The sequence below is a fragment of the Crassostrea angulata genome, chromosome 6 (assembly GCF_025612915.1).
Source record: "Crassostrea angulata isolate pt1a10 chromosome 6, ASM2561291v2, whole genome shotgun sequence".
NCBI lineage: Eukaryota > Metazoa > Mollusca > Bivalvia > Ostreida > Ostreidae > Magallana > Magallana angulata.
In genome coordinates this window covers 2,051,136-2,076,980 of record NC_069116.1, presented here as the reverse complement: position 1 = coordinate 2,076,980, position 25,845 = coordinate 2,051,136, and the positions used below count along the sequence as shown (strand labels likewise).

At 35.9% G+C, this 25,845-nt stretch overlaps 1 protein-coding gene across 3 annotated transcripts; it reads left to right on the top strand.

Annotated features, from left to right (window-relative positions):
• Positions 1-340: 340 nt before the first annotated feature.
• On the top strand, positions 341-25,253 carry LOC128188361 (piwi-like protein 1). Of its 3 annotated transcripts, none has more exons than XM_052859362.1 (19): positions 341-491; positions 5,490-5,600; positions 5,966-6,209; positions 6,675-6,889; positions 7,135-7,259; positions 7,446-7,526; positions 11,308-11,505; positions 12,421-12,532; positions 12,642-12,765; positions 13,098-13,215; positions 13,356-13,473; positions 13,721-13,908; positions 13,986-14,137; positions 14,550-14,674; positions 16,606-16,780; positions 19,682-19,838; positions 20,409-20,534; positions 22,838-22,985; positions 24,450-25,253. In XM_052859362.1, the coding sequence occupies exons 2-19, from the start codon at positions 5,502-5,504 to the stop codon at positions 24,564-24,566; spliced, it is 2,622 nt and encodes an 873-aa protein (XP_052715322.1). In that variant the 5' UTR covers positions 341-491; positions 5,490-5,501; the 3' UTR covers positions 24,567-25,253. The 3 variants fall into 3 exon arrangements, with proteins under 3 accessions (XP_052715322.1, XP_052715323.1, XP_052715324.1); XM_052859363.1 differs by lacking the exon at positions 16,606-16,780 and adding an exon at positions 15,079-15,253; XM_052859364.1 differs by lacking the exon at positions 341-491 and adding an exon at positions 734-860.
• The last annotated feature ends 592 nt before the right edge of the window (positions 25,254-25,845 follow it).

Below are 25,845 nucleotides of genomic sequence, written 5' to 3'. Positions count from 1 at the left end.
CTGCAGTGCAAATCATGAAGCTGTAAAAAAAAAAAAAAAGACTGCTTAGAACGATGGAATGTAGAGTGTGTGAATTCACAGTCCCGCAATTTGGCATTTAAAAAATGCACGGAGGACCCGTCATGGACGAGTTCATTGTTTGTTTGAAGGGTTGAAAGCTATGATATTCATCTACAAATAATTTCAAGGATACAATTCAATTCCAATTAAGATTCGAAATTGTAATGAATTTTGTATACATTTTCCTTAAATTAAGACTACGACTCAAACAGCTGTTCAAAAGAGTTTTGACCAATATTCTGAATGAGTTTCGACCATCTCGACCACGCTGACCGGCGATTACGTAATTGCCAAACCCCGTGTATCACGTGATTAAAACCCCAGTTTAACAGGAAGATCGAGACGTGGTGGATGCTGCACGACAAGAAAGTGTAGACAACAAAACAGATTAACAGACCAACGTGGTCTTAAAGGATTTGCTTTCTCGGCAGGTTTGTGTTAATTATTCACACTAACAATTATACCTTTTAAGTTTCTCGATTTAAATTTTACAGAATCTGCATCTTTTTTAAATTTTCATGAAAATGTCTTTGAAAAATTAATAGAATATCGTTTCAAATTGTTACGAAAATGAACTTGGTTGTAATTTGTGTATATAGCCAACGGTTTGGGAGTGTAAAAGAGTAATATGATATGGATGAAAGTTTTCGAGATTTAGTGCAACATAGCGTTCTATAGCTGCCATGTGTTTAAAACCGCGGGAAAAGAGAAGCATTTGTAAACAAGGTTTGCGCATGCGCACATCGGATGAGACGGCCATACTGGACAATCTGCAGACTAAATTACAACTAATAACTGTGGTAAGTTGAAGATGTGCTTTGTAATTCTTTTTAGTAAACGAATTAATATCAACGAAATATACTTACGATAATGTACTGTGAACATGGTAAATTGAGACGACTCGGTCGACAGAACGTGGTCTTCATTGTTCTACTGTACTGTGTAATTCTTGTCAACAGACAAATGCTTATCTCCACCGCTTCCCCTTACTCTTTTAAAGAAAATCATCATGCATTATAATTTTACTACAGATAATTGATATCTATTTGGTTCTAAAATGTTCTTAAACTAACACCATTCCCATAAAGGAAATAAGTGTGGTTTGTTTACATGTTGAGAGTCTGCACAAAAATTTAGGCTATCATCCTTTTAATTTCGAAGATGGTTGGCATAAGTCAATTATGCCATGATATTGGTGTATGAAGTGGCAAAGTAAGTGTTGGTCAGTTCTGACTTACAATTTCTCGAAAGTTTTGTGTGTCATCAATTGTTTTTGTATGTGGGGCACTGTATCTCTGGGGGATGTTAACCCTAATTTTCTCGGTATCAGGAGAAAACATACCCAAGAGAAAACGTACCCAGGAGAAAAAGTACCCAGGAGAAAAAGTACCCAATCTCTAGGGTACGTTAACAGGTACCCTATGAAAATCATAATTATACTACTTAATAGTTTTTAATACTTTTAAGTACTATTTTCATAATAAATATACAGAAATGTAAGAGTTTTATAGATATATGAATTAAATACTTTATAATTTTAAAGGGGTTGGACATATTAAATAATTTTCAAATGCTACTTTTATGCATATTTCAATGCATAGATGTATAGAAATATATTCATTTTATGAATAATATCTTTTTGATAATTGTAGCAACTTTTATTTTAGTACGAAATAATTACCTGTCATAAAGTGTTATCAGTCTACTTCTTCTAATTATCCATTTATCGGTAGCCTTACCAATTTGAGTGTCTCTGTGCGAGATCCCCTGATTTTAATTATAGTGATAAACATTTAGATACCTGAGCAGTTAATTTATTATTATGTAATATTATGTATTGCCTCCCCGCGCAGGAGGTAGAAATATTCACTCTCCACATATTATACATGTCAGTGGCGTCGGAAGCAAACTGACTGTTCAATGTTACATTTTGTAGTAGTTTCCATATATATGAATCAAACAAATATTTTAAAGACTTCAGTAGACTTGGTTTTATTAAGCAACTTTGTTCTATAGATAAATTTCAAAAAAATGTTAAAAATAACGCGATATCGACTTCTTGACATACTCATCATTTAGTTCTCCAAATGAGATTGCAATAAAAACTTATTATTTAACGGTTTCGTTTATGGTGTATTAATTGTCGACTACCGTATTTTTCCGACGATTAGTCGGTATTTTTTTCCTCTGAAGCAGAGCACCCGACTTATCGTCTTGTTCGACTTGTCGTAGGCTCGATGTCAGAAATTTTTTAAAAGTAGGATTAAAAATCTTGGTTTTAATCATCTTGAGTTGGCTGTGTGATTAAAAATTACGTTGTTGAATTCCCTGTTCATCTTTAATAATTATCATTTTCACTCATCTGTCAACACTTAAATACATAATAATAACAACAGTTATTAAAAAATGTTACATTGTCTTAAATCAATTAAAAGTTTTACCGTTCCGTTTTTATAAACACATCCGTGACATCGTCACATGGTTCTATGTATCACTAATACGAAGATAACATTGCGCAGTAAAATTGAAACCAAGTTTGAATGGAAGGAAATATTGCAGTAGGTCCGGGGATGTTTTTAAATTTAATTATTTTATTTGTAAAGAGTTGTTTGTGGAAAGTATAAATCAGAAATATTTAATGGTCAAATTCAATCTTAAAATACGTAATCGGCAATTATCAATACTACTGTTTATACAATAGGCTGACACCGGTTGTGTTAATAATCTTGCCCTAAGGCTGAGATCTTTACGGCAATTTCACTCCCTGTGTATATAAAGAGTACCGTTATAAGAGTGATTATAGTTCATTGATTAATTATTGTCAAATTCTTTGATTATTGTTGGATAATTTTTTTAGGAAACGTATGTATGTCGTATATCGTCATTGTCAAGTCGTACAAATGATCGATCTATTTCTAACAGTGTCTATGTAAAACAATAGCGTGTGACTGCATTACTGGATACAAAGTAAACAAATTTCATCAAATCATAGTAATTGCTAAGCTTTCTGCACTTGAGATCCCCCTTTGAAGTCCGACACGAGACAGGTGCATGCCTATGACACCGGAAATTGTTAAACAAACATTGACCATGCGCCGAGTCAACAGGTGGCTGGTTACGTAATGGCGAATACACTGGCGATAGTCAGAGTTGATACTTATTTTAATGCTTGGGAATAAAATATTTCTGACAAAGTAAGTTACGTTTTGCATAACACGCGATATCGGGAATTGTTTAAAATGCAAGCGACTTTGTAGAAGTTGCCGGTATTTGAAAATTTGATGCATAAGTATAAAGCGTAATTGTTTAAATGTTAATCATTAATAATGATTGGTAGCATTATCGGTGACATCGTGGCATCATACACTGATAATGTTACTGCAGTTTTATAGGCCATTTTGAAGTGATAAGATCGACGTATGGTCTGAGATCGACGTATCGTAGGATTTTGTTAAAATTTTGGCTAAAATTGGGCAATTCGACGAGTCGTCCGCATCGACGAGTCGTCGGGAAAATACGGTAATTAAACTGCTCAGGCCATGTTCGTGTATGTGTATGTTACAAATTATTGTCTTAATAATTTAAGTACATGACTATGCATTTAAAAACAACAACAACAAATGATACAAATGTTCATTGTATATTTTATTTTGTTTCATTTAAGAATATCTATGAAAACCATTATTATTTTCATGGGGTACGTTTTCTCTTCGGCTACGTTTTCTCCTGGAGAAAACAGAAAACGTACCCTATAAATTGGGTATGTTTTCTCCTGGGTACGTTTTCTCCAGCATTCATTTTCTCTTAAAGCAACAGATCTGCTGTTAAGTCTTCATTAACTAAGGCTGATTTAAAATTTTCTTGTTTTTGCTTTGTTTATGTGAGATTAAAAAATAAAACCTAAATGCCCATTTTTCCTTGTTTAGAGGTTATGATTAATTGCCTGAAAATTTTAATGATTTTTTTAACCAGGTTTTCCAACGGTGAAATTCTGATAATGGTGAAAATGGCGGGCGGGTGGCTGCCAAAAGGGTACCCTCATTGTATGGATAACTCCTCCTACAGTTTTCAGATAGAAAGTTGTTCTTTTGTGGATCAATTGTACATATATCAGAGGTGTACATATTGCTAGAATTTTGATATCTGATATTTTATGAAAAAAATACCAGCTTTTGAACTTATTTTTTGGCAAAATATGTATATGGGTACTCAATTTCACTGGATACAGTAGGTAGTGTTTATCAATTCAGGGTTGACATGGATTATTGATACAGTTCACTTAAAAGAAAACCTGGGTTGCTGTCACATTGATAGCTTTTAACTTGTTTCACACTTATTTTGTGTGGAAATAAGTTTAATGAATTCAAACCTAGCACAATAATTTGTGCGCCATAAACTGCAACAATTTTTTTAAAAAATAGCTCTCGGGTCATCTGAATTTTTTAGTCTGGTAGATGCCAACCTGCAGCTATTCCATCTTGTGCAACAAATAATGAAAAATCTAGAAGGATTTTGCATTGCAATAGGCACGAAAGTGCCCAAGTAATGTAAAAAAAAATTTCCTGTAATAATGTTAGCAAACTTTTTGCATTTGCAAACTTCTTGCGTTTGATTTTGGAAAATATTTTTCTTTCGCGTAAAAGATTGCCCTCTATCCTCAAAGTTGAAAATTATGGCAATTGAACACAGAGATCAATGGAGATGTTAGTGTAGATGTTGAGATGTTAGTGTAGATGTTGAGATGTTAGTGTAGATGTTGAGATGTTAGTGTAGATGTTGAGATGTTAGTGTAGATGTTGAGATGTTAGTGTAGATGTTGTGCCTAGCAGCCAAACTGCCTGCTGAAAAGCTGAACTACCTCGTGCCTTATGGTCATAAGTAACAACAATGGTACAAGCTACATGTACTTGGAATCAGTGTTGATATACCACCTTTACGGCTTAAAAAAAAGTGTGGCCTTGTATGTTTTTGTTGTTGATATAAGCTAAACGATCATTCACCCTCTTTTATATTTGTTTATCGCTGTCTTTGACCTTGTTCCTTGCTGTCACAGTTTTTAATCCTTGATCAATCATGTATATAACAGTATTATATTTCTAGATGCAACAATGAGGTCCTGGTGTTGGTAGTAAGATAATCACTAAAAAATTTAGTGCTTGGACCAGATATTTATGTAACATTCATAGACCGTGGTAAATTAAGTTTATAAGATTTCAGGAAGTAAAGAATCCAGATTAAAAAAAAGCTTCACATGTGTATGGATAAGTGGTTCCATCGTTATCCTATAGGGTCACAAGTCCTTTTGAGAATTTTTAATGAAGGGAAAAAATTGTGATCATGAAATAATTGTGTTATGTTTAAAGTTAAGATAAGGATGTTTGTGAGTTAGAGTATAATCATAAATTTATTTGTTGTTTTTTTTTTAATAGGATTAGATAAGTATGTCTGGGAGAGGTAGAGCAAGAGCACGAGGAAGAGCACGGGGGGCCTCGGAGGACCAAGCCCGGCGCCCAGGGGAGCAGCCTGCCCCCCAGCAACAGGTACTCAATAGTAGTACAAAGATTAATGTTTGCTTTATTCAAGCACGATAAAGATTATAGTCTGCATTGGTCTGTAAGATCAGATGATATACCAAGGCTTTTTAAAAGAGATGGCAATTTTTTTCTAAATGGGAAATATAGAGCGACACTTTTAGCAAGAACCAACTTATTGTCACCCATAAGTCTTGAAAAGATATATCTTTGGTGAAAATATTTTGTTTGTTCAAGCAATCGCTCAATGTGTTTGGAATGAAAAACATGCTGTTTATGCGAAAATTGCCCCACAATTTATTAACTAGATAAACTCTGTATATTGCAAGTGAAGGTCCTGAAGTGGTAGTTGAAATGACCTGTTTAATTTCCAGCCCCCACAGCCTTCTTCTGCCCCTGCCCCCGCACCGGCTGGTGGACCCCCAGCAGCCAGTGGAAGAGCCTCCTACAGGGGTGGTGCCAAGGAACCACGCCCAGGGATTGCCAGCGGGAGCGGTGATGTGCCTGCTGATGCACTCTCCAAGATGTCCATAGGAACCAAGGACGCAGGGGAGAGAAGGGACCGACTGTTCTATAGTGACCCAGAGTGTAAGCCAGCATGGCTGTCAGACAAACGAGGTAATGCATCTTCCCATCTACTGTCTACTATATGTCATTCCTTGTTACACAGTAAGGATTTTACACATCTACTCCATTTACTCTAAAAGTATACTTTACAGTTGGCTGTGTTTCTACTTTTTGCTTTGGCAAAAATCGGCTTTCACTAATTAAAGTCCTATGTGTTAAATAATATCATCAAACCTTGGTGGAAATAAATCAAAAATAAATGATATGTGCTGATTCAAATCTTTGCTAAATTTTTGAGAGAGAAGCTCTACTATGTATCAATATAGTAACCATGCTGTGTTGAACAGTATTTAGAAAACGGCAACAAGTGAATAGTCTTGTACTCGGTTTTTTTTAAAGGTAGAAAGAATCGCCTGCATTCAAGTTTTTTTCATTTTGTAAAAAAGTATTGCAAAAATAAATTTCCATTGCTCTGTAAATCATTCGAAACGCTGGTTTTCTTTGTTTTGCTATAAGGAACTTCCGGCCGTGCTTTGCCGGTGGTAACCAACTACTTCAAGTTGGAAATGACACCCGACTGGCACCTCTACCAATATGATGTGAAGTTCAACCCACCCATTGACTCCAGGAAAATGAGGATGGCACTGCTGATGACACATGAGAATTTACTGGGCCGAACAAAAGCGTTCGATGGCATGATTCTGTATCTGCCTCATCGTCTCCAGGAACAGGCAAGAACAAAGCAAATCTGATACGTAAATTAGTGTCGCGAGCTCAAGGACCGTGAAACTAATGTATCTTATTTTAGTCTATGATATTTATTCTTTGCCAGGACTGTTGAAAATGCTATTATAGGTGACTTTCAATAATGTAATTAAGGTGCTATAATGTTATTACAGGTGGTTGTTGGTAATTTTGTTACTTGCACAGTACTAACAGTCACCTGTAATTCATGTGACTATTGCTTTTACAACAGGTGACTGAGGTGTTCAGTGTGAGGAAGACGGACGACGTACAGATCCGGATCACAATAACGTTAACCAATGAACTGCCTCCTTCCTCCCCCCAAGTCATGCAGGTGTACAATATCATCTTCAGAAGGTACGTACAAACCAAGAAAATGCAGGTAGATATTGAATCCAAGAAATAAAAAATTGCATTGTATGACATCTCTTCCTATCTTTTATCTAAGATTGAATCCAAGAAATGTATGCTAAATTGTATATAACATATTGTTCTATCTACAATGGAGTCCCAGATAAAAAACACATTTTTTCATGTCCACAGGGTGCTGGCAATGATTGAGATGAAGCAGATTGGTCGTAATTACTTCAACCCTGCCTTGTCTGTGGACATTCCCCAGCACAAGTAAGTATACACCCCCTACACAAGTAAGTATAAACCCCCTACACAAGTATGAATCCCCTACACAAGTAAGGATGAATCCCCTACACAAGTAAGTATGAACCCCCTACATAAGTATGAATCCCCTACACAAGTAAGGATGAATCCCCTACACAAGTAAGTATAAACCCCCTACACAAGTAAGGATGAATCCCCTACATAAGTAAGTATAAACCCCCTACACAAGTAAGGATGAATCCCCTACACAAGTAAGTATAAACCCCCTACACAAGTAAGTATGAATCCCCTACATAAGTAAGTATAAACCCCCTACACAAGTAAGGATGAATCCCCTACATAAGTAAGTATAAACCCCCTACACAAGTAAGGATGAATCCCCTACACAAGTAAGTATAAACCCCCTACACAAGTAAGTATGAATCCCCTACATAAGTATGAATCCCCTACACAAGTAAGGATGAATCCCCTACACAAGTAAGTATAAACCCCCTACACAAGTAAGGATGAATCCCCTACATAAGTAAGTATAAACCCCCTACACAAGTAAGGATGAATCCCCTACACAAGTAAGGATGAATCCCCTACACAAGTAAGTATAAACCCCCTACACAAGTAAGTATGAATCCCCTACATAAGTATGAATCCCCTACACAAGTAAGGATGAATCCCCTACACAAGTAAGTATAAACCCCCTACACAAGTAAGTATGAATCCCCTACATAAGTAAGTATAAACCCCCTACACAAGTAAGGATGAATCCCCTACATAAGTAAGTATAAACCCCCTACACAAGTAAGGATGAATCCCCTACACAAGTAAGTATAAACCCCCTACACAAGTAAGGATGAATCCCCTACATAAGTAAGTATAAACCCCCTACACAAGTAAGGATGAATCCCCTACATAAGTAAGTATAAACCCCCTACACAAGTAAGTATGAATCCCCTACATAAGTAAGTATAAACCCCCTACACAAGTAAGTATGAACCCCCTACATAAGTATGAATCCCCTACATAAGTATGAATCCCCTACATAAGTATGAATCCCCTACACAAGTAAGTATGAACCCCCTACATAAGTATGAATCCCCTACACAAGTAAGTATGAACCCCCTACATAAGTATGAATCCCCTACACAAGTAAGTATGAACCCCCTACATAAGTATGAATCCCCTACACAAGTAAGTATGAACCCCCTACATAAGTATGAATCCCCTACACAAGTAAGTATGAACCCCCTACATAAGTATGAATCCCCTACACAAGTAAGTATGAACCCCCTACATAAGTATGAATCCCCTACACAAGTAAGTATAAACCCCCTACACAAGTAAGTATAAACCCCCTACACAAGTAAGTATGAACCCCCTACATAAGTATGAATCCCCTACACAAGTAAGTATGAATCCCCTACACAAGTAAGTATAAACCCCCTACACAAGTAAGTATAAACCCCCTACACAAGTATGAATCCCCTACACAAGTAAGGATGAATCCCCTACATAAGTAAGTTTATTATACCTCTGTGAGTATTCTCTTTGTAAAATTACAACGAATAAACATGCTATTCTATCTAGTCGTGAAACAGTTTCCATGCTATCTGCTCATGGTCAATAGTCACTGAAACTATTCAATGGTGGCATTCGATTTCCCTCCTTTTTAGCTCACCTGAGCCAAAGGCTCAAGTGAGCTTTTCTGATCACAATTTGTCCGTTGTCTGTCGTCGTTGTCGTTGTCGTCGGCGTTGTAAACTTTTCACATTTTCATCTTCTTCTCAAGAACCACTTGGCAGATTTCAACCAAATTTGGCACAAAGCACCACTAGGTGAAGGGGATTCAAGTTTGTTCAAATGAAGGGCCACGCTCTTTCTAAAGGGGAGATAATTGAGAATTATTAAAAATTTGTTGGTATTTTTCAAAAATCTTCTTCTCAAAAACTATTCGGCCTGAAAAGCTCAAACTTGTGTGGAGGCATCCTCAGGTAGTGTAGATTCAAGTTTGTACAAATCATGGTCCCCAGGGGTAGGGAGGGGCCACAATGGGGGGATCAAGTTTGACATAGAAATATATAGACAAAATCCTTAAAAATCTTCTTCTAAAAAACTATCAGGCCAGAAAAGCTCAAATTAAAATGGGAGCCTCCTCAGATAGTGTAGATTCAAGTTTGTTCAAATCATGGTCCCCGGGGGTAGGGTGGGGCCACAATGGGGGGATCAAGTTTTACATAGGAATATATAGAGAAAATCTTTAAAAATCTTCTTCTAAAAAATTATTAGGTCAGAGAAGCTCAAATCAAAGTGGAAGCTTCCTCAGGTAGTGTAGATTCAAGTTTGTTCAAATTATGGTCTCTGGGGGTAGGGTGGGGCCGCAAGAGGGGGGTCATGTTTTACATAGGAATATATCGAAATTTTTTTTAAAAATCTTCTTCTCAAAAACTATAAGGCCAGAAAAGCTTAAATTTGAGTAGAAGCATCCTCAGATAGTGTAGATTCAAGTTTGTTCAAATCATGGTCCCCAGGGGTAGGGTGGGGCCACAATTAGGGGATAAATTTTTATACAGGAATATATAGAGAAAATCTTTAAAAAAAATTCTTTTCAAAACTTTATGGCCAAGAAACCTCAAATTGTAACCATCCTCAGATAATGTAGATTCAAGTTTGTTCAAATCATGGTCCCTGGGGGTAGGGCGAGGCCACAATGGGGGATAAATTTTTATATATAGAGAAAATCTTTAAAAATCTTCTTCTCAAAACTATAAGGCCAGGAAAGCCCAAATTTAAGTGGAAGCATCCCAAGATCGTAAAGATTCAAGTTTGTTTAAATAATAGTCATGGGGTATGGTGAGGCCACAATGGGGGATGAATTTTTACATAGGAATATATAGAGAAAATCTTTGATATCTTCTTTTTAAAGACTATTTGGCCAGACAAGCCTAAACTTGTGTGGAGGCATCCTCGGATAGTGTAAATTCAAGTTTGCAAAATCACAGTCCCTAGTGATAGGGCTGGGCCGTGATGGCGGTTTGAATTTTTACATAGAAATATATAGAGAAAAATCTTTAAAAATATTCTGGGAAAGTTTTCGGTCCAAAACTCAGTACTTAGTGTGAAAGCACAGGTTATGCAGATTTAAGTTTGATGAAACCATGATTCCCTAGAGAAAAGGGGGGCCACGAAATGGAGGGGGGGGGGGGGTAAATTGGAATAGAGAAAAATCTTCTTACAGGTACAACAACAAAAGGGGCTTGGTATTTACCCACAAAAAGAGGTGGATGAAAATTGGCAGATTTTTCTATTTTTTTTAGCAAGATCTACTGTTCTTAGTTGTCAAGATATTTTGATACTGTAATGCTAATTTGATCAGAATCAAGGCAATTGTTGCTCAGGTGAGCAATGTGGCCCCTGGGCCTCTTGTTATACTTGGAACATCTCTGACATAATCCGATTGCTACATTAAATTAAAAGTCCAATAACTTTAATTTTTAAGAAAATCTGCATTACCAACAAAGTTTTCTTCTGTATATTAAAATACCTATTTACTGACTATTTGGACGATAGCAAGTTCATTGTCCACCTCGACAGCAACTAACGTGCCTCGTGAAATATTTGCTGTCTTGGGAAACAATAAACTTGCTATCGTCCTCAAAGCCACTAAATAAGTATATAATGTACCCAAATTATAAACCTCATAGACATGTTCATGAACCCTATACACATTTACATAAACCCCATACACAAACAAGTGTTCTGTAAACCGCATACTTAAAGCAATCTCTCCTTGCAGACTAACGGTGATGCCCGGGTTTGTGACGGCCATCGCCCGCTATGAGACAGACACCCTGCTATGTGCGGACATCAGCCACAAGATCATCCGTTCGGACACACTGCTGGACCTGATGTACGAACTGTACCAACAAGCCCGGGGGGACTCTTTCTATGACGACTGCGTCAGGAAGTTTGTCGGCTCCATTGTCCTGACCAGGTATGTGTGGTTATGGTAGTGTAGAGAGTATAGCTTTGCATTTATGGCTCTCTCCTTGAATACTCTTTGGATATAGATGTTTATACAAGACATAAATGTCATAGCACTGTAGACATTTTATATTAATGTATTAAAATGAAGGTAAGAGATGCCACAAGACTTATCATTGTATTGTAATGTTGTAGGTTTTAGTATCATGACATTTAGTATTATTTTAAATTTTGTTAGTTACGGCACTAAGACAGGATCCTGATTTTTATACCCCCGCTCCGAAGGAGAGGGGGTATACTGTTTTACCCTTGTGTGTCTGTCCGTCCGTAACAAAAATTTCTGTCGCATTTATCTCAGCAACTATTTATCGCAGATGCTTAAAATTTTTACACAGTGTTTGTTAAGGCATGCCATATTGTGGGATACATTTTTGTACCAATCGGACGTCAACTTCCTGTTAAATTATGACTTTGCTTATATTTTAACCAAAATTTTCAAACAAATTTTCGTCAAAGATTTCTCAGCAAATAATTATCGCAGATGCTTGAAATTTTTACACAATATTTGTATAGGCATGCCATATCGTGGGATATATTTTTGTACCAATCAGACGTCAACTTCCTGTTAAATGACGACTTTGTTTATTTTTAGCCAAAATTTTCAAACAAATTTTCCTCAAAGATTTCTCAGCAGCTATTTATTGCAGATGCTTGAAATTTTAACACAATATTTGTTAAGGCATGCCATATTGTGGGATATATATCTGTACCAATCGGTTGCCAGCTTTCTGTTAAATGTTGACTTTGCTTATTTTGCATATTCACATCAGAGCGGGGGTATCACTAGTGAGCATTGGCTCACAGATATCTTGTTTGTTATGTTGTTAATAAAGAAATTGAATGTTGTTGATTGTAATGTTGTTAGATACAACAACAAGACGTACCGAGTAGATGACTTTGATTGGGACAAGAGACCCGATCATTCCTTCAAACTCAGGAACGACACCACCATTACCATCGCTGAGTATTATAAAAAGGTAAGCTGTGGAGCAACCAGTTCTATTTCATCCCTCTGTTTCACTACAATCTGGAAAGAAGATTAGGTTGGTTCAAGTATGATCATTTTACTATTTATCAAATTTGCAGAGCTACAATATAGAGGTGAAAGACATGAACCAGCCATTGGTTGTATCTCGACCCAAAAAGAAGGATATTAGAATGGGGCGTACGGAGCCGATTTTCCTCCTCCCAGAACTCTGTACCGTGACAGGTAATGTTACAAGACATGTTTGCGTCGGGTGTTATTGAACAGGTATTGTTATGAAATGGATTATGTTGAGTGTAATACAGCAAGCAATGACCCTTTGGGTGATATTTTCTTATTGTAAAAGTAGCACTTTGTTTCCTGAAAAAAATGTTTAGCGATATGATAAATTTGATGCGATGTTTCTATAAAGAATATACTTGTTTTATCTAAGGAACTAAATTGACTTGATATGCATTTGGGCCACAAATTGTCTTGTTTTGTTGTTAGTCATGGTCTTTTGGCATTGAATTGACTTGTTTTGTTGATAGGAATTAAACTAGAGGTTTTTTGGATAGGTTTGTCGGATGAAGCCAGAGCTGACTTTGGCGTGATGAAAGATGTCGGTGCTCACACTCGAGTCCCCCCTGAGGGCAGGAACAGGACTCTACAGGGCTTCATCAACCAAATTAACCAGTGAGCCAGCTTATCTTGAAAAATATGTTGCTAAGAAATGGGTCTTGATACATGTGCTCTTACTATTGAGTTTAGGACGAAAACCTGCATGCAAGAGTAACGATCCTAGTTCTTCATTACTTGTCACTCTTTTTATTTAGGAATGAAAAAGTGAAAGCAGAAATGCAGGGCTGGGGACTAGCATTCTCTCAGACTCTGATGACACTGAATGCTAGAGTTGCGCCCCAGGAGAATATATATCAAAAAAACAATGCCCAGGTAAGATTAGTGCTGTAAGACTGATGGACTTGTATATGCCCTCTGACCAATGTGTTTTTATGAAGTGTATTGCCCAGGTAAGAATTGTGCTGTACGACTGATGAATTTGTGTGCTATCTGACTTATGAGTTTGTATGAAGTGTTTTGCCCAGGTAAGATTTGTGCTGTACAACTGATGAATTTGTATGCTCTCTGACTATTGTGTTTGTATGAAGTGTATTTAACTCTGTGCTGTTGTCCATTACAGCTGAGTTACCGACAGGAGGATGCAGACTGGAGCAGAGACATGAGGGGTAAACAGCTGATCACGCCGGTCAACCTGGAGAACTGGGTCATTGTCTTCACTCGCAGGAACAGTGCCCAGGCCCAAGATCTGGTCCAGACCCTGAGCAGAGTGGGGCCACCCATGGGGATGCGTATCAATTCCCCCACGATGTAAGATAAGGCTTGTTGCCAATGCTGTCTGAATTGTACTTGTTGGATCAGAGTGTTAAGTTTTTGTCCTCTTCTAGATGTGAACTTCAAGACGACCGCAACGATTCCTACATCACTGCTCTGAAGCAGTATGTCACCCCTCAAACCCAGCTAGCCTTGACCATCCTCCCAACAAACAGGAAAGATCGATACGATGCAATCAAGAAGTTCTGTTGTGTGGATCACCCAGGTATGTCACCAATCTTCTGCTCTGCTTGAATACAATGTTAAGATGCATATTACTAGGAAATTCCGATTTCATTATTCTTGGACTTTCAGTCCTTCTGAAATTTGAATTTTGGTCCCATGTTGAATATACATCTAGTAATGAACAGCTTGTAAGTGCAACTTCTCTTAAAAAACTGCACAGAATTTTGAGAAACTTGGTAGATATTTAGGACACGATGTGTAAACATGCATATTGCCATGGAATATTGATTCCATTTTGGGGGGATTTTGACCCTTTTGATCTTGAATATTGGTCCTATATGTAATATAGAAATGAACAGTTTGTAAGCTGTTGTGTGTATAGATTACATTGAATTGTTTTAAGCTATTGTGTGTGTGTGATACATTGAAGTCTATTGTTCACTCCCGTATAGTTCCTAGCCAGTGTGTTGTCCAGAGAACTCTGTCAAAGAAGCAGATGTTGATGTCGGTGGCCACGAAGATCGCCATTCAGCTCAACTGTAAGCTCGGGGGAGAGGTCTGGTGCCTGGACATTCCAGTAAGTGGTAGAGGCCGGGTACATAACTTGTGAATGTAGACGGAGCCTACGTACACACTCTGTTTATAAAACACCAATTGTCTGGATGTTGTGCTTGCTAGAAACGTGCTTAACTATGCGGTTACTATTTCTTCGCTTCTTTTTCTTTGCCTCTAGTACACGTTATCTTTATATGATCAATACAAATACAGGTACCAAAAAAATTGATGATTAGCTGGTCAGATTTTTAGTGTGCAAGTTTATTTACAGTTACTGTATGCTTTATTACTTTCATGGTGTGGTATTTAGCCTGTGCTTCTTACTGTATTAACCGTTCAGTAGTGCTATGTTCTCTCTCTTTCCCCTCCGTGTCCTTATGTATCATGTCACTAAGCTTCATTACTTCTTTTAAATATCCACTGTAGCTCAAGAATCTGATGGTGGTTGGGATAGATTCTTACCATGATTCTAGCAAGAAAGGCCGTTCTGTGGGGGGAGTGATCGCCTCCATGAACCAGGCACTCACTCGATATTACTCGAGGTGCACGTTCCAACATTCCATGCAGGAGTTGATGGATGGCCTCAAAGTTTGCATGAAAGGTTTGAATGCCTCTATATATCTATCATAAGTGTGGAATTTCGCACACAATAAGGAAGTTCAGTCAGTCTACTCCTAAATCATTGTGAAGTGTAAGGTAAGATCAAGGAAGGATATAAAGGCATTTACAGAGGTGCTCTTTGAAGCCAATTAAAGTGAGTGTTTCCTAAGTTGACATCAGGTATACTGTGAATTTGGGTAGGCTCTGAACAACGGAACACTTGTTGATGTTGGATGATAGTCATTTCGGCCATAGATGCAGTGCCCTGCAAAGCAGAGGAGCAATCCAGACCCGTATCCAGGCCCCATTCATCTTGTCTACTAATGCTTGGTGTTCAGTACTCATGATTTCTTAGTTCGCTTGATTAACCGCATGAACATTTCAACTTCTTTGCTTTGTTTGTAGCTTCTGGTGAAATGTCAGGCAGACATCATTTTTGTATTGTTTTTCAGATGTGATATTTAATCCATTCATATAGAAATATATTGAACCCTTCGTTATGGAATACCTATTCTGGCAAAAAAACCATCATGATTTGCAATTACGCAAACTCAATTAGATATATTTTGGACAATGACATGCTTATCCTATGTAGGGAAACACCAATTAGGTATTGCACCCAAAGTATATGACTTGTGTACAATATAGTTATCCTACATCAGACGCATCCAATATGATTCAAAATTTAAAGAACTTTAAAAGTGAAAAGATATTTCAACTTAATTTTATTTATTTTTTACATAATCTGTGTATTATTGCAAGTATGAAGACATCAGAATATGAACAGATCTTGGTGGTAGCATTACATTCTGTTCGCATTTGGATGTTTTGCCACATCATGGAAGCAAATGTTATACACATGTACATAATATCTAACTATTTAACAGAACAAGAAATGTTTCTCAATGCTGGGTTCCTTATAACAAATCAGTGGTTTCATATTTCATTATTAAATCATTGCATAGGTTTTCAAAATTCTACACGATCGGTTCAAATTTAGAAGTAGGTAAATTGGGTAAAGGCATTATACCATTTTGTATTCATGGAAATGATAAGATATGTCTGTGGAGTTTTAAAAAAATAACTTTATTTAGATTTTTAACTTAGTTGGTTCATGAAGCACACGTCTTTCATATTGAATTAATATTTCCTGCAAATCACTTTCTACATATCCCATTTTATTCAAGGAAAATAAGATTTTCTTGGGAAGCATATTCGATACATATAGTTCTGTATATTTTAAGTTTTGTTGGGTCCAGATAGACCCAGATTTATGTTGCTGTTTTATTTTATTTCTTTATTGGTCAAAATAGGCCAACTTTTCACACTAACCCTAGGCCTCTTTTATTCCAGTTGAAAAATGTGATGGTGGTAGGTATAGATACTTACCATGACTCGGCCAAAAAGGGACGATCAGTCGGCGGAGTTATCTGCTCCACCAATAATTTACTGACTCGTTACTACTCGCGCACTACATTCCAACACACTGGTGAGGAGTTGGTCAACGGAATAGTCACATCAATGAGAGGTCAGTCTCCATCCACTGTTTGTAATAGGTAGTGTTCAATGGAGCCATTATCTCGGACTGTTTTTCGTGTATATTCATTTAGTCATATTGCACTGTAAATGTAAAAGTAAATGTCTTTAAACACCCACAACCCTACCTTCCCAAACAAAAAAGAAGCTCAATATTAAAATACTGGACTAATTATGTTTTTGAAATTAAGGTATCCCACTCCTCAGTGTTCTTGTATCAAGAATTTCTTGAGAAGTATTCTATTGAAATCTGTAGACAAAACACACTTAAATAATACAAAGATAATGGGAGGTCAGTGTTCATCCCTCTGAGTTATGGTCAATTAAATTTGACCTTTTTGCACCTAAAATGCGATTTCAGCCTGATTAGGATTTGTTGTCAGAATTTTTGATTAAGCAAACTCTTTTCTTAAAATGTTGATTTTAATTATGTACAATGGTCACACTGAATAGAGGGATTATGAAAAAAAATTGCATGAAGCTGCATAAATGTTTGTATGACCTTTTTGCACTTAAAATAGACAATTTTTATAATAGTTACAATTTGATTTGAAATAAAAACATTTTGAATATCAAGAATTTAAGAAGATTAATCCAGTTTGCCTACATATGTATTCAGTATCATTTTGACATAATAAAACATGGAGGTCAGTGATTTCAAATTTTAGATACATGGCTTCAAATATAAAATTATTGCAAAATTTGGCTTTAAAAAATTCAGACATTTTCTATATATTTGCATGATTTTATGCTAAACGTCTATCATTCTCTCAAAATTTAGTTTAGTAAAAGTCATAGAGAACCTATAGAACATGTCACAAACCTATCAAATGTTAAAAATGAGAATAATGAATAAAGTATAATAAAAAGAAAAGTATATTGAAAATTCATAAAATTGCTTGTTTCTGTCATTTTCGACTAAAAAACCTTCCGCACGAGAAAATAGTTCCCCCCAAAACTTGTTCGTTTCTTGAATTCAAATGGATTTTCTTTACGAATGTTGTGTAATTATGAAATGATGATCTTTTTGTGAGGTTTAAATTAATAAAATCATATTCATTTAAAATATAATGAACATCTGCGCAATGAAATCAAAACATGAGGAGTGATATACCTTAAATGCGAGAACTTTTTCATAGTTAATCACATTTCATTTGATCAGATATCTTAACTATATAGTTTATCATATTTCATTTGATCAGATATCTTAACCATATAGTTTATCATATTTCATTTGATCAGATATCTTAACCATATAGTTTATCATATTTCATTTGATCAGATATCTTAACCATATAGTTTATCATATTTCATTTGATCAGATATCTTAACCCTTAGGCTGCTGCATTAATTTTCGGCAAGATGGCCGCCACTGCTGAATTAATTAATCACAATTAATGGTAATTGACCACCGAGTTTTAAAATCATATATCTCAGCAACTATTTATGCAACAGTTACCAAACTTATATTTAAATGCAAGAGAAAATGTTGAAGATTTCAATGCAATGCTCATTTTCTTCATTTAACTTGTATTTATCAATCTAGGTACGTTCAAATGTGAAAATCAATGCCTTTTATTGTTCCATTCTTCAATTGTCATATTTTAGATCCCAAATGACTGAAAAAGTTCCTTAGTATATGAATAAGTCATACATTGTTAGATTCATTTTTATTCATATCATTTTTGAGCATCGGGTAAACAATTAATAGGTCAAAATAACTGAAAAATAAAGAAATACATCAAACACTTTATCAATGTTTTTTAATGTTGGTCTGATTCACATTCTCGGACTGCACATGTCTCTCGGTAAAGATGTTGATCAATTAAACAAGAATTACCATAATCATATCATTAAAAAATAATTAAGAAACGATAAAGGTTCGTAATCCTCCATTTTAGCGTTTAATTTTTCCTCTCTGGTGAATGGGATATTCCATGGCGGTGGATAAACACGCGACCAGTCTGCCTCGAGATCGGCATCAAATTCTTGGTCATTTCTTAGCACAAAGTCCATCAAAGACACATAAATCAATAATTCAACATCTTCTAAGTTATGTACTGCAGGATTAAATCCATCAAAAGTATTTACGTCTTTGCTATCACTGTGAAAAAAGTTCAAAACTTTCGTCTTGTCGCTTCTTTCTATGTTCGCCATTTTGGCTACAAATTCAAAACATTTCTCGGAAGTTTACCGCTCTACAGCCTTTATTTTAAACTCTTGAAAACTCTAGAAACCTTCCGAAAACATCAATTGACCAATCAAATTTCATTCCTAACAATAGCCATCGTGTTTTTGTTCAAAGCGAGGCTTGGGGAAACCTTAGATAACTCGCTCTCGGAAAAACGACAATAGTCGCGCGTAGCAGTGGTGGACCTCAAACTTCGGCGCGACAATAGTCGCGCGTAGCAGCCTAAAGGTTAACCATATAGTTTATCATATTTCATTTGATCAGATATCTTAACCATATAGTTTATCATATTTCATTTGATCAGATATCTTAACCATATAGTTTATCATATTTCATTTGATCAGATATCTTAACCATATAGTTTATCATATTTCATTTGATCAGAGATCTTAACTATATAGTTTATCATATTTCATTTGATCAGATATCTTAACCATATAGTTTTTCATATTTCATTTGATCAGATATCTTAACCATATAGTTTATCATATTTCATTTGATCAGATATCTTAACTATGTAGTTTATCATATTTCATTTGATCAGATATCTTAACTATATAGTTTATCCTATTTCATTTGATCAGATATCTTAACTATACTGGATTTCTTACAAGTGGACTTGCTATAAAATCCCAGTTCTAGAAAGTGAACACATTTGATGAGCAATAGTCATTGTACTGAATGATTGGGTTGATATTGTAGGGGCCCTGGAGAAGTACCATGAGGTGAATGGTGTTTTGCCGGAGAGGATCATCGTGTTCCGTGACGGTGTCGGTGATGGTCAGCTGCGAGCAGTGTTTGAACACGAAGTCCCTCAGCTCAACGAATGCTTCAAGAGGAGCGGAGGCCAAGACTACAAGTAAGGACTCTTAACACACAGACGTACAATCCAATACTCTTGTTGCGTAGAATTTTGTTATAATTGCTGCAGAGAAATCGTCATTAAAGGAATTTATTTCACTCCAATAGTTTGAAGAATTAATAATTGCATTTATTTGTTTGTGGTTTAATGCAGCTTTTGTATTTATGTTCACTACAAGGCTGGCTTTGAATGTAAGAGTTAAATACATGAAAAATGCTTTACAACTTTCCATCAAAAAAGAAAGAAAAATCATGTATCATTCAGTACTTTGACTTGTGTGAAATCTTAAGTAAACATGCAACATTTATCTGTGTATTTTTTTTAAGGAAATGAATGAATGCTTAGATAAAAATCTTGACAATTATCGTTTATATGTTGATATATAGATACATTTAAAAATGAGATCAAAGCTAACCTGTTAACAAATCAATTGCCGCCAAATATGACTTGAACTTAATAGAAAATATCTACAGAAGTTTGGACAAGGTTAGATATGAGACCAATGTACCACTTATACTTCCCTGTGAAGTATTGTTGCATGTTCTGACTGTAAGTGTTTTGTTGTAGTCCAAAGGTCGCTATAGTAGTTGTGAAGAAGAGGATCAACACCCGATTCTTTGCCAGGAGCGGCCCCTCCCTAAACAACCCGTGCCCAGGGACCATAGTTGACACGACCGTCACCAGACCCATATGGTGCGTATTGTTCATCTGTCCTTTCTGTTTTTAACCGGGTTTTCCAACGGAAAAATCCGGTTATTAAAATGGTGAAAATGGCGGGCGGGCGGCTGCCAAAAGGGTACCCTCATTGTACGGATAACTCCTCCTACAGTTTTCAAGATAGGAAGTTGTTCTTTTGCAGATCAATTGTACATATATCAGAGGTGTGCATATTGCTAGGATTTTGATTTCCGATAATTTATCGAAAAAATACCAGCTTTTGAACTTAGTCATTTTTTGGCAAAATGTTGCATATTTTGGCAAAATGTTGCATATAGGGTACCCTCATTGTACGGATAACTCCTCCTACAGTTCTCAAGATAGGAAGTTGTTCTTTTGCAGATCAATTGTACATATATCAGAGGTGTGCATATTGCTAGGATTTTGATTTCCGATAATTTATGAAAAAAATACTAGCTTTTGAACTTAGTCATTTTTTTGCATAATGTTGCATAAACATGTAGGGTACTCCATTTCACTGGATAAGGGTTGACATGGATTATGGATACAGTTTACATAAAAGAAAACCCGGTTTGCTGTCACATTGACAGCTTTTCACTTGTTCTTCTTTCTCTAGTTAATTGGTTCTGTCATTGATAGAAATCTTCTGTATTAAATGATGTATGACATGCCTTCTGTTGTATACCTTTAGTTTCGGCGAGAAAGATAATGGGTGTGTATTCTGTACACAGAGCAGGGTGTGGAGCTTATGTATAGTGTACATGTACTATTGAAATATCTCGTTATATTTGTCTCACAACAATGCACTGCTGCATTGATGTAATTAGTGGTATGTAAATGAATTAAGTTTTAAAGCTATTCTCTCTACTTCACTGAATTAGTCTGTCCTGTAACCCTGAGACTCCAATTCCAGTTTGATTCCAGATACACAAAATCAGGAATAATCAAAGATAATGCAAATAAATTTTGGGAGAGCTCCTCAAGGTTATAGAAATTGAAATGTTTTTCAACACTTGTTTTAGTGATTTGCTTAAGGTTTCATTAAATTTTATCTTATCACTAATACTTTGTAATCCTGTCATACTGGCTTGTAAAATATATATCCAGGTACTCAATATTTGATTAGTTTCGCAGTGATTTCATTAGTGTATACGAGTACATATGTATAAGCTTATCTATTTATTGTATACAATATGCAGTATTGTATGGGATTTAATAAAGGGGGGGGGGGCAAATTATCTTACATGTTCATTTTCCAAAAATATATATTTGTAATACCGGTATATCTCATATGTTGATCACACTCTTTTTCAAATATAATATATCTTTTAATGATACTGTAAAGTCGCGAGTATAGTACACTTTAGTCCTATTATAAAGTCTTGAGTGTAGTACCTTTTAGTGGTACTGTAAACTTAGTCCTACTGTTTTTAATATCATGCCTTTATGATAAAAGACAGGTCTACAAATAAATTTTTAAGCTGGTGGTTAAGGTCAAGTAAAAAATCTTGAATTTTGTTTATCTACATGTCCTTTGTTAAGTTTTTCCCAGTGCCCATTGAGATAATGTCGAGATCTTTATTGGGGATGTATTTGCCAAAAGTGTATATATACAAGTCTTCAAGGTACCTACTCTTCTACATTCATTACTAGTACATATATAGTATGAAATCACAGAAAATGGCTTATTAGAATCAATTCAACATTTACAATTTCTTCGATATGCTTTTTAAGGCGTCGAGCTAATGCTCGGCAGCCTTTTAGCGTCTGGATTGGTAATTGTCCAAAAATTCATGCTCTGCACCGCCTTATAAATGTGCATAAGAAATAAGTTCCTTAGAGTATTAAATGTATCGCAAGATTTTTATTCCATTTATTCAACTAAATTGTGAACAGAAAACCCAACTTTGCCTTTAAAAAAGATGGAAGGGCTATCAAAAATCTAGTTTGGTTTCTTTCTCTGGTCTTTTAAAAAAAATTTGAGAAGTTATCTTTTGAGGGTTATGTTAACTCTATCGCTGATCAATGACAATTTTTTTTTTGAAGTCGGCTATTGAAAATAATTTGGAAGATTATGAATGTAGAAAACAATTTTACGAAGGGGGGAAAAAAAGAATTGGAGGCTTTTATTTGACCTTCAAGAAAAATGTTTTTATCATGGAATATGCAATACAGAGCAAACCAAAAAAAAATTGTTCCAATCAGTGTACAAGTACTTGCATCAGTGTACAAGTACTTATAAGATGATCAGTGTATATGTTGGTTGCTCCACTGATCAGGTGTATAGACGTGTGTCTCAATGTGTTGCTTTGTTACAGGTATGACTTCTTCTTGGTGTCGCAGTCTGTGAGGCAGGGAACAGTGACCCCCACCCACTACAACGTGATCTGGGACACCACCGGACTGAAGCCTGACCACATGCAGCGCCTGGCCTACAAAATGTGCCACCTCTACTACAACTGGCCGGTAAATATGTGTTATGTTATTAAGGTTGTGAAAAGTCAAGTCTCAACCGGGACTCGAACCCAGTGCCTCTGGCTTACCGTGCCAGTGCTCTAACCACCGAGTTATTTAGACCTGATATATTGACTGACAGTTGCACACCTGTTAACCGATTACATTTACCTTATTTTCGGGGCATATGCCGATGTGAGGCATAGGCCGAATTGCTCATTATTAGAAAAAATTCAAGAAACATCCTTAGACTAGCCGAATTGGGGGATAAGCCGATTTTCAATCGATGATTACTATAGGGAAAGTATGACCGCTGATTAAGGAAGTCATCGTATGAAGTATATACTTTCAGAATATCGATGTAGAAAGTCAAAAGAGTAATTAAAGTTATTAAATTTGCTAAACATATATATTTTAAGCAATTTTAAAAAATACATCTGTGTTTTGTGGCTGTTTGGTCTCTCCCGTATTCGTCGGTGTATCGTTACGTATTTTTACATAGTGTAAATTTAATTGCAACACCAACCCCCAGGTTCTGTCTGGTAGAACTAAGTATAATATTTTACCAAACCTTTTGTATTTTATTAATACCTTATTGCTAAATTTCATTTAATCAAGTTATACTTTGAAAGCTACTTGTAAATACGGGGTATGGCGTCCATTAGCTCAACACGTGGTTTCATATACAAATAGAGTTATCCCCTGTAATCTTTATGAATGAGAAAACGAAATACCAAACATAAAATATTTAATTTGTGTTCTTTCCATCAATTAATTAAATAGTGACTTGCCGTTATGCAGAGAAGTTGTAATGTTAAAAACACAGTTGATGCAATGAAGTGTAACGGTGTACACTACGTGTCTTCAGGCTGTGTTTGAGTCACGGGTTTCACACCTTTCTATATACACACGACTCCAGAATACCGTTATTTCATCCAACAGAAAATTAATTGTAAAAACTCAAAGCATTTGATTTATTCGACACCCTGGACCAGTGATTCCCACGAACGCGGACATGAGGAATTCACAAAAATTCCGTCATATTACATTTTACCCGGTTTTGTTTTCTTTTTTACTACGCAATAATAGTTTCCAGGGTTCATACACGAATGTGGGGAAAAAAAATTTTGATTGGGGTTGTAAAGAAATACCTCGTACAGTACTGTACATTTTATTACTCACAATGTCCTTACAAAAATTATCAACGGGACAACTATCGAACAATAGTTCAAATGGATGAAAAAAACCCAACCCTCATAATAAACTGCTACAACAGTACAACGGATAAAAACAGTGGATTTTATATTTTACTGTTAAATTTTTTCAACTTTGAGTCTATGATTAGCCGATCCCAGGGGATAGGCCGGGGCTCGCTCATCGGAGAAAAAAAATACCGGCCTATGCCCCGAAAAATACGGTAGTTGACACATACTCAATTTGTTTTTCATCATGACATCCAATATGTTTTTTCCACAGGGAACCATCCGAGTCCCTGCTCCCTGCCAGTACGCCCACAAGCTGGCCTTCCTGGTGGGACAGTCCATTCACAAGGACCCACATATGGCTCTGTCTGACCGCCTTTACTTCCTGTAAGCCAATGGCAGCAACTTGTGAGCCATAAACCAAACCAATCAAAGCAGAAGGATCAGGTGATCACTGCCAGCCCCGGTACTGGACACTCAAGCCAGTCCAGGCCAGGAAACTACCTCCAGTAACCACATGTGTTCATACCATTTTATAAGTAGTCAGTAGATTTTATAACCATTGTTTTTAAGGTGAGAATGAAGTGTTACATTTAATGATGTATCTGGTGCTTAACATGAGTTCATGTACATGAAAGTTTTGTAGGTAAATGAGAGATTTGCTTTTATACTGGATGATGTGGTTGTATTTTGAAAGCAGCTAGATTTTAGTATTTTTTTGTTGTTTTGAGAAAGAATTGTTGTTTGCGAAATCAGATAATGCCATAAGTCGCAAATAATAGAAACGATAGTCATCTGTAAAATATTAGAGTTGAATGAATCCAATGGTAGCCAAAAAAAATAAGAAAAACAGAAAGTTATTACTGATATACATGAGTCATCAGTAGCAAATAATGATAAACTATTAGTCATTTGTTTAATACTCTTTTATAATGCCATATGTTTTTAAAAAATGTGAGAATGACAAAGCTTATTTTTTTTCAGTTATCATTAAAACATTTTGTTTGGTGCAATTTTTGCAAAAATGTTATGTACTGATAGACTAGAAAACTGTTCAAATAAAAAGTTATGATTATTATTGCTTTCTTGTTTCTGATTTTTCAGTGAAGTAAGTTCATGTACTGTTGTGAAGGGACGAGGAAATTTCATCTTGAACAAAATAGCAATCCTTTGAAACACTGGCTTAGAATATGATAAGACGACATAATTTTACAAGGTGCAATGGAAGCCTCTGTGTAGGAATCTATCTAGTCCGAGAACTCTTCTTGCAGGAGACTTTCACAATTCTAGAACACTTGGTGTACGAATTTGTTAACAACCCTAGAACTCTGTGTGTAGGAAATGGTCCTTCATCCTAGAATTCTGTTTTTGGGGTAGCCATTTTGGGTCACATATAGTCTGGAAATTATGCATCATATATTAATTCTACTTGTAAATTCATAATACAATGCCAAATTAACTATGATATATATAAAAACAGTTAAGGGAAAATTGCATATACGAGGGTTGTTCGGAAATTATTGAGACAACACGGATATTTCCATTTCTAAGTGACGAATTATGGTGAAAATTGGCATGAACATTGAAGAAACCTTAACAAATAATTAAAGATAGTAATCTTTAAAAAATGTTTAATAATTTGTTTACAACGGTAGATAAACAAATCGGTG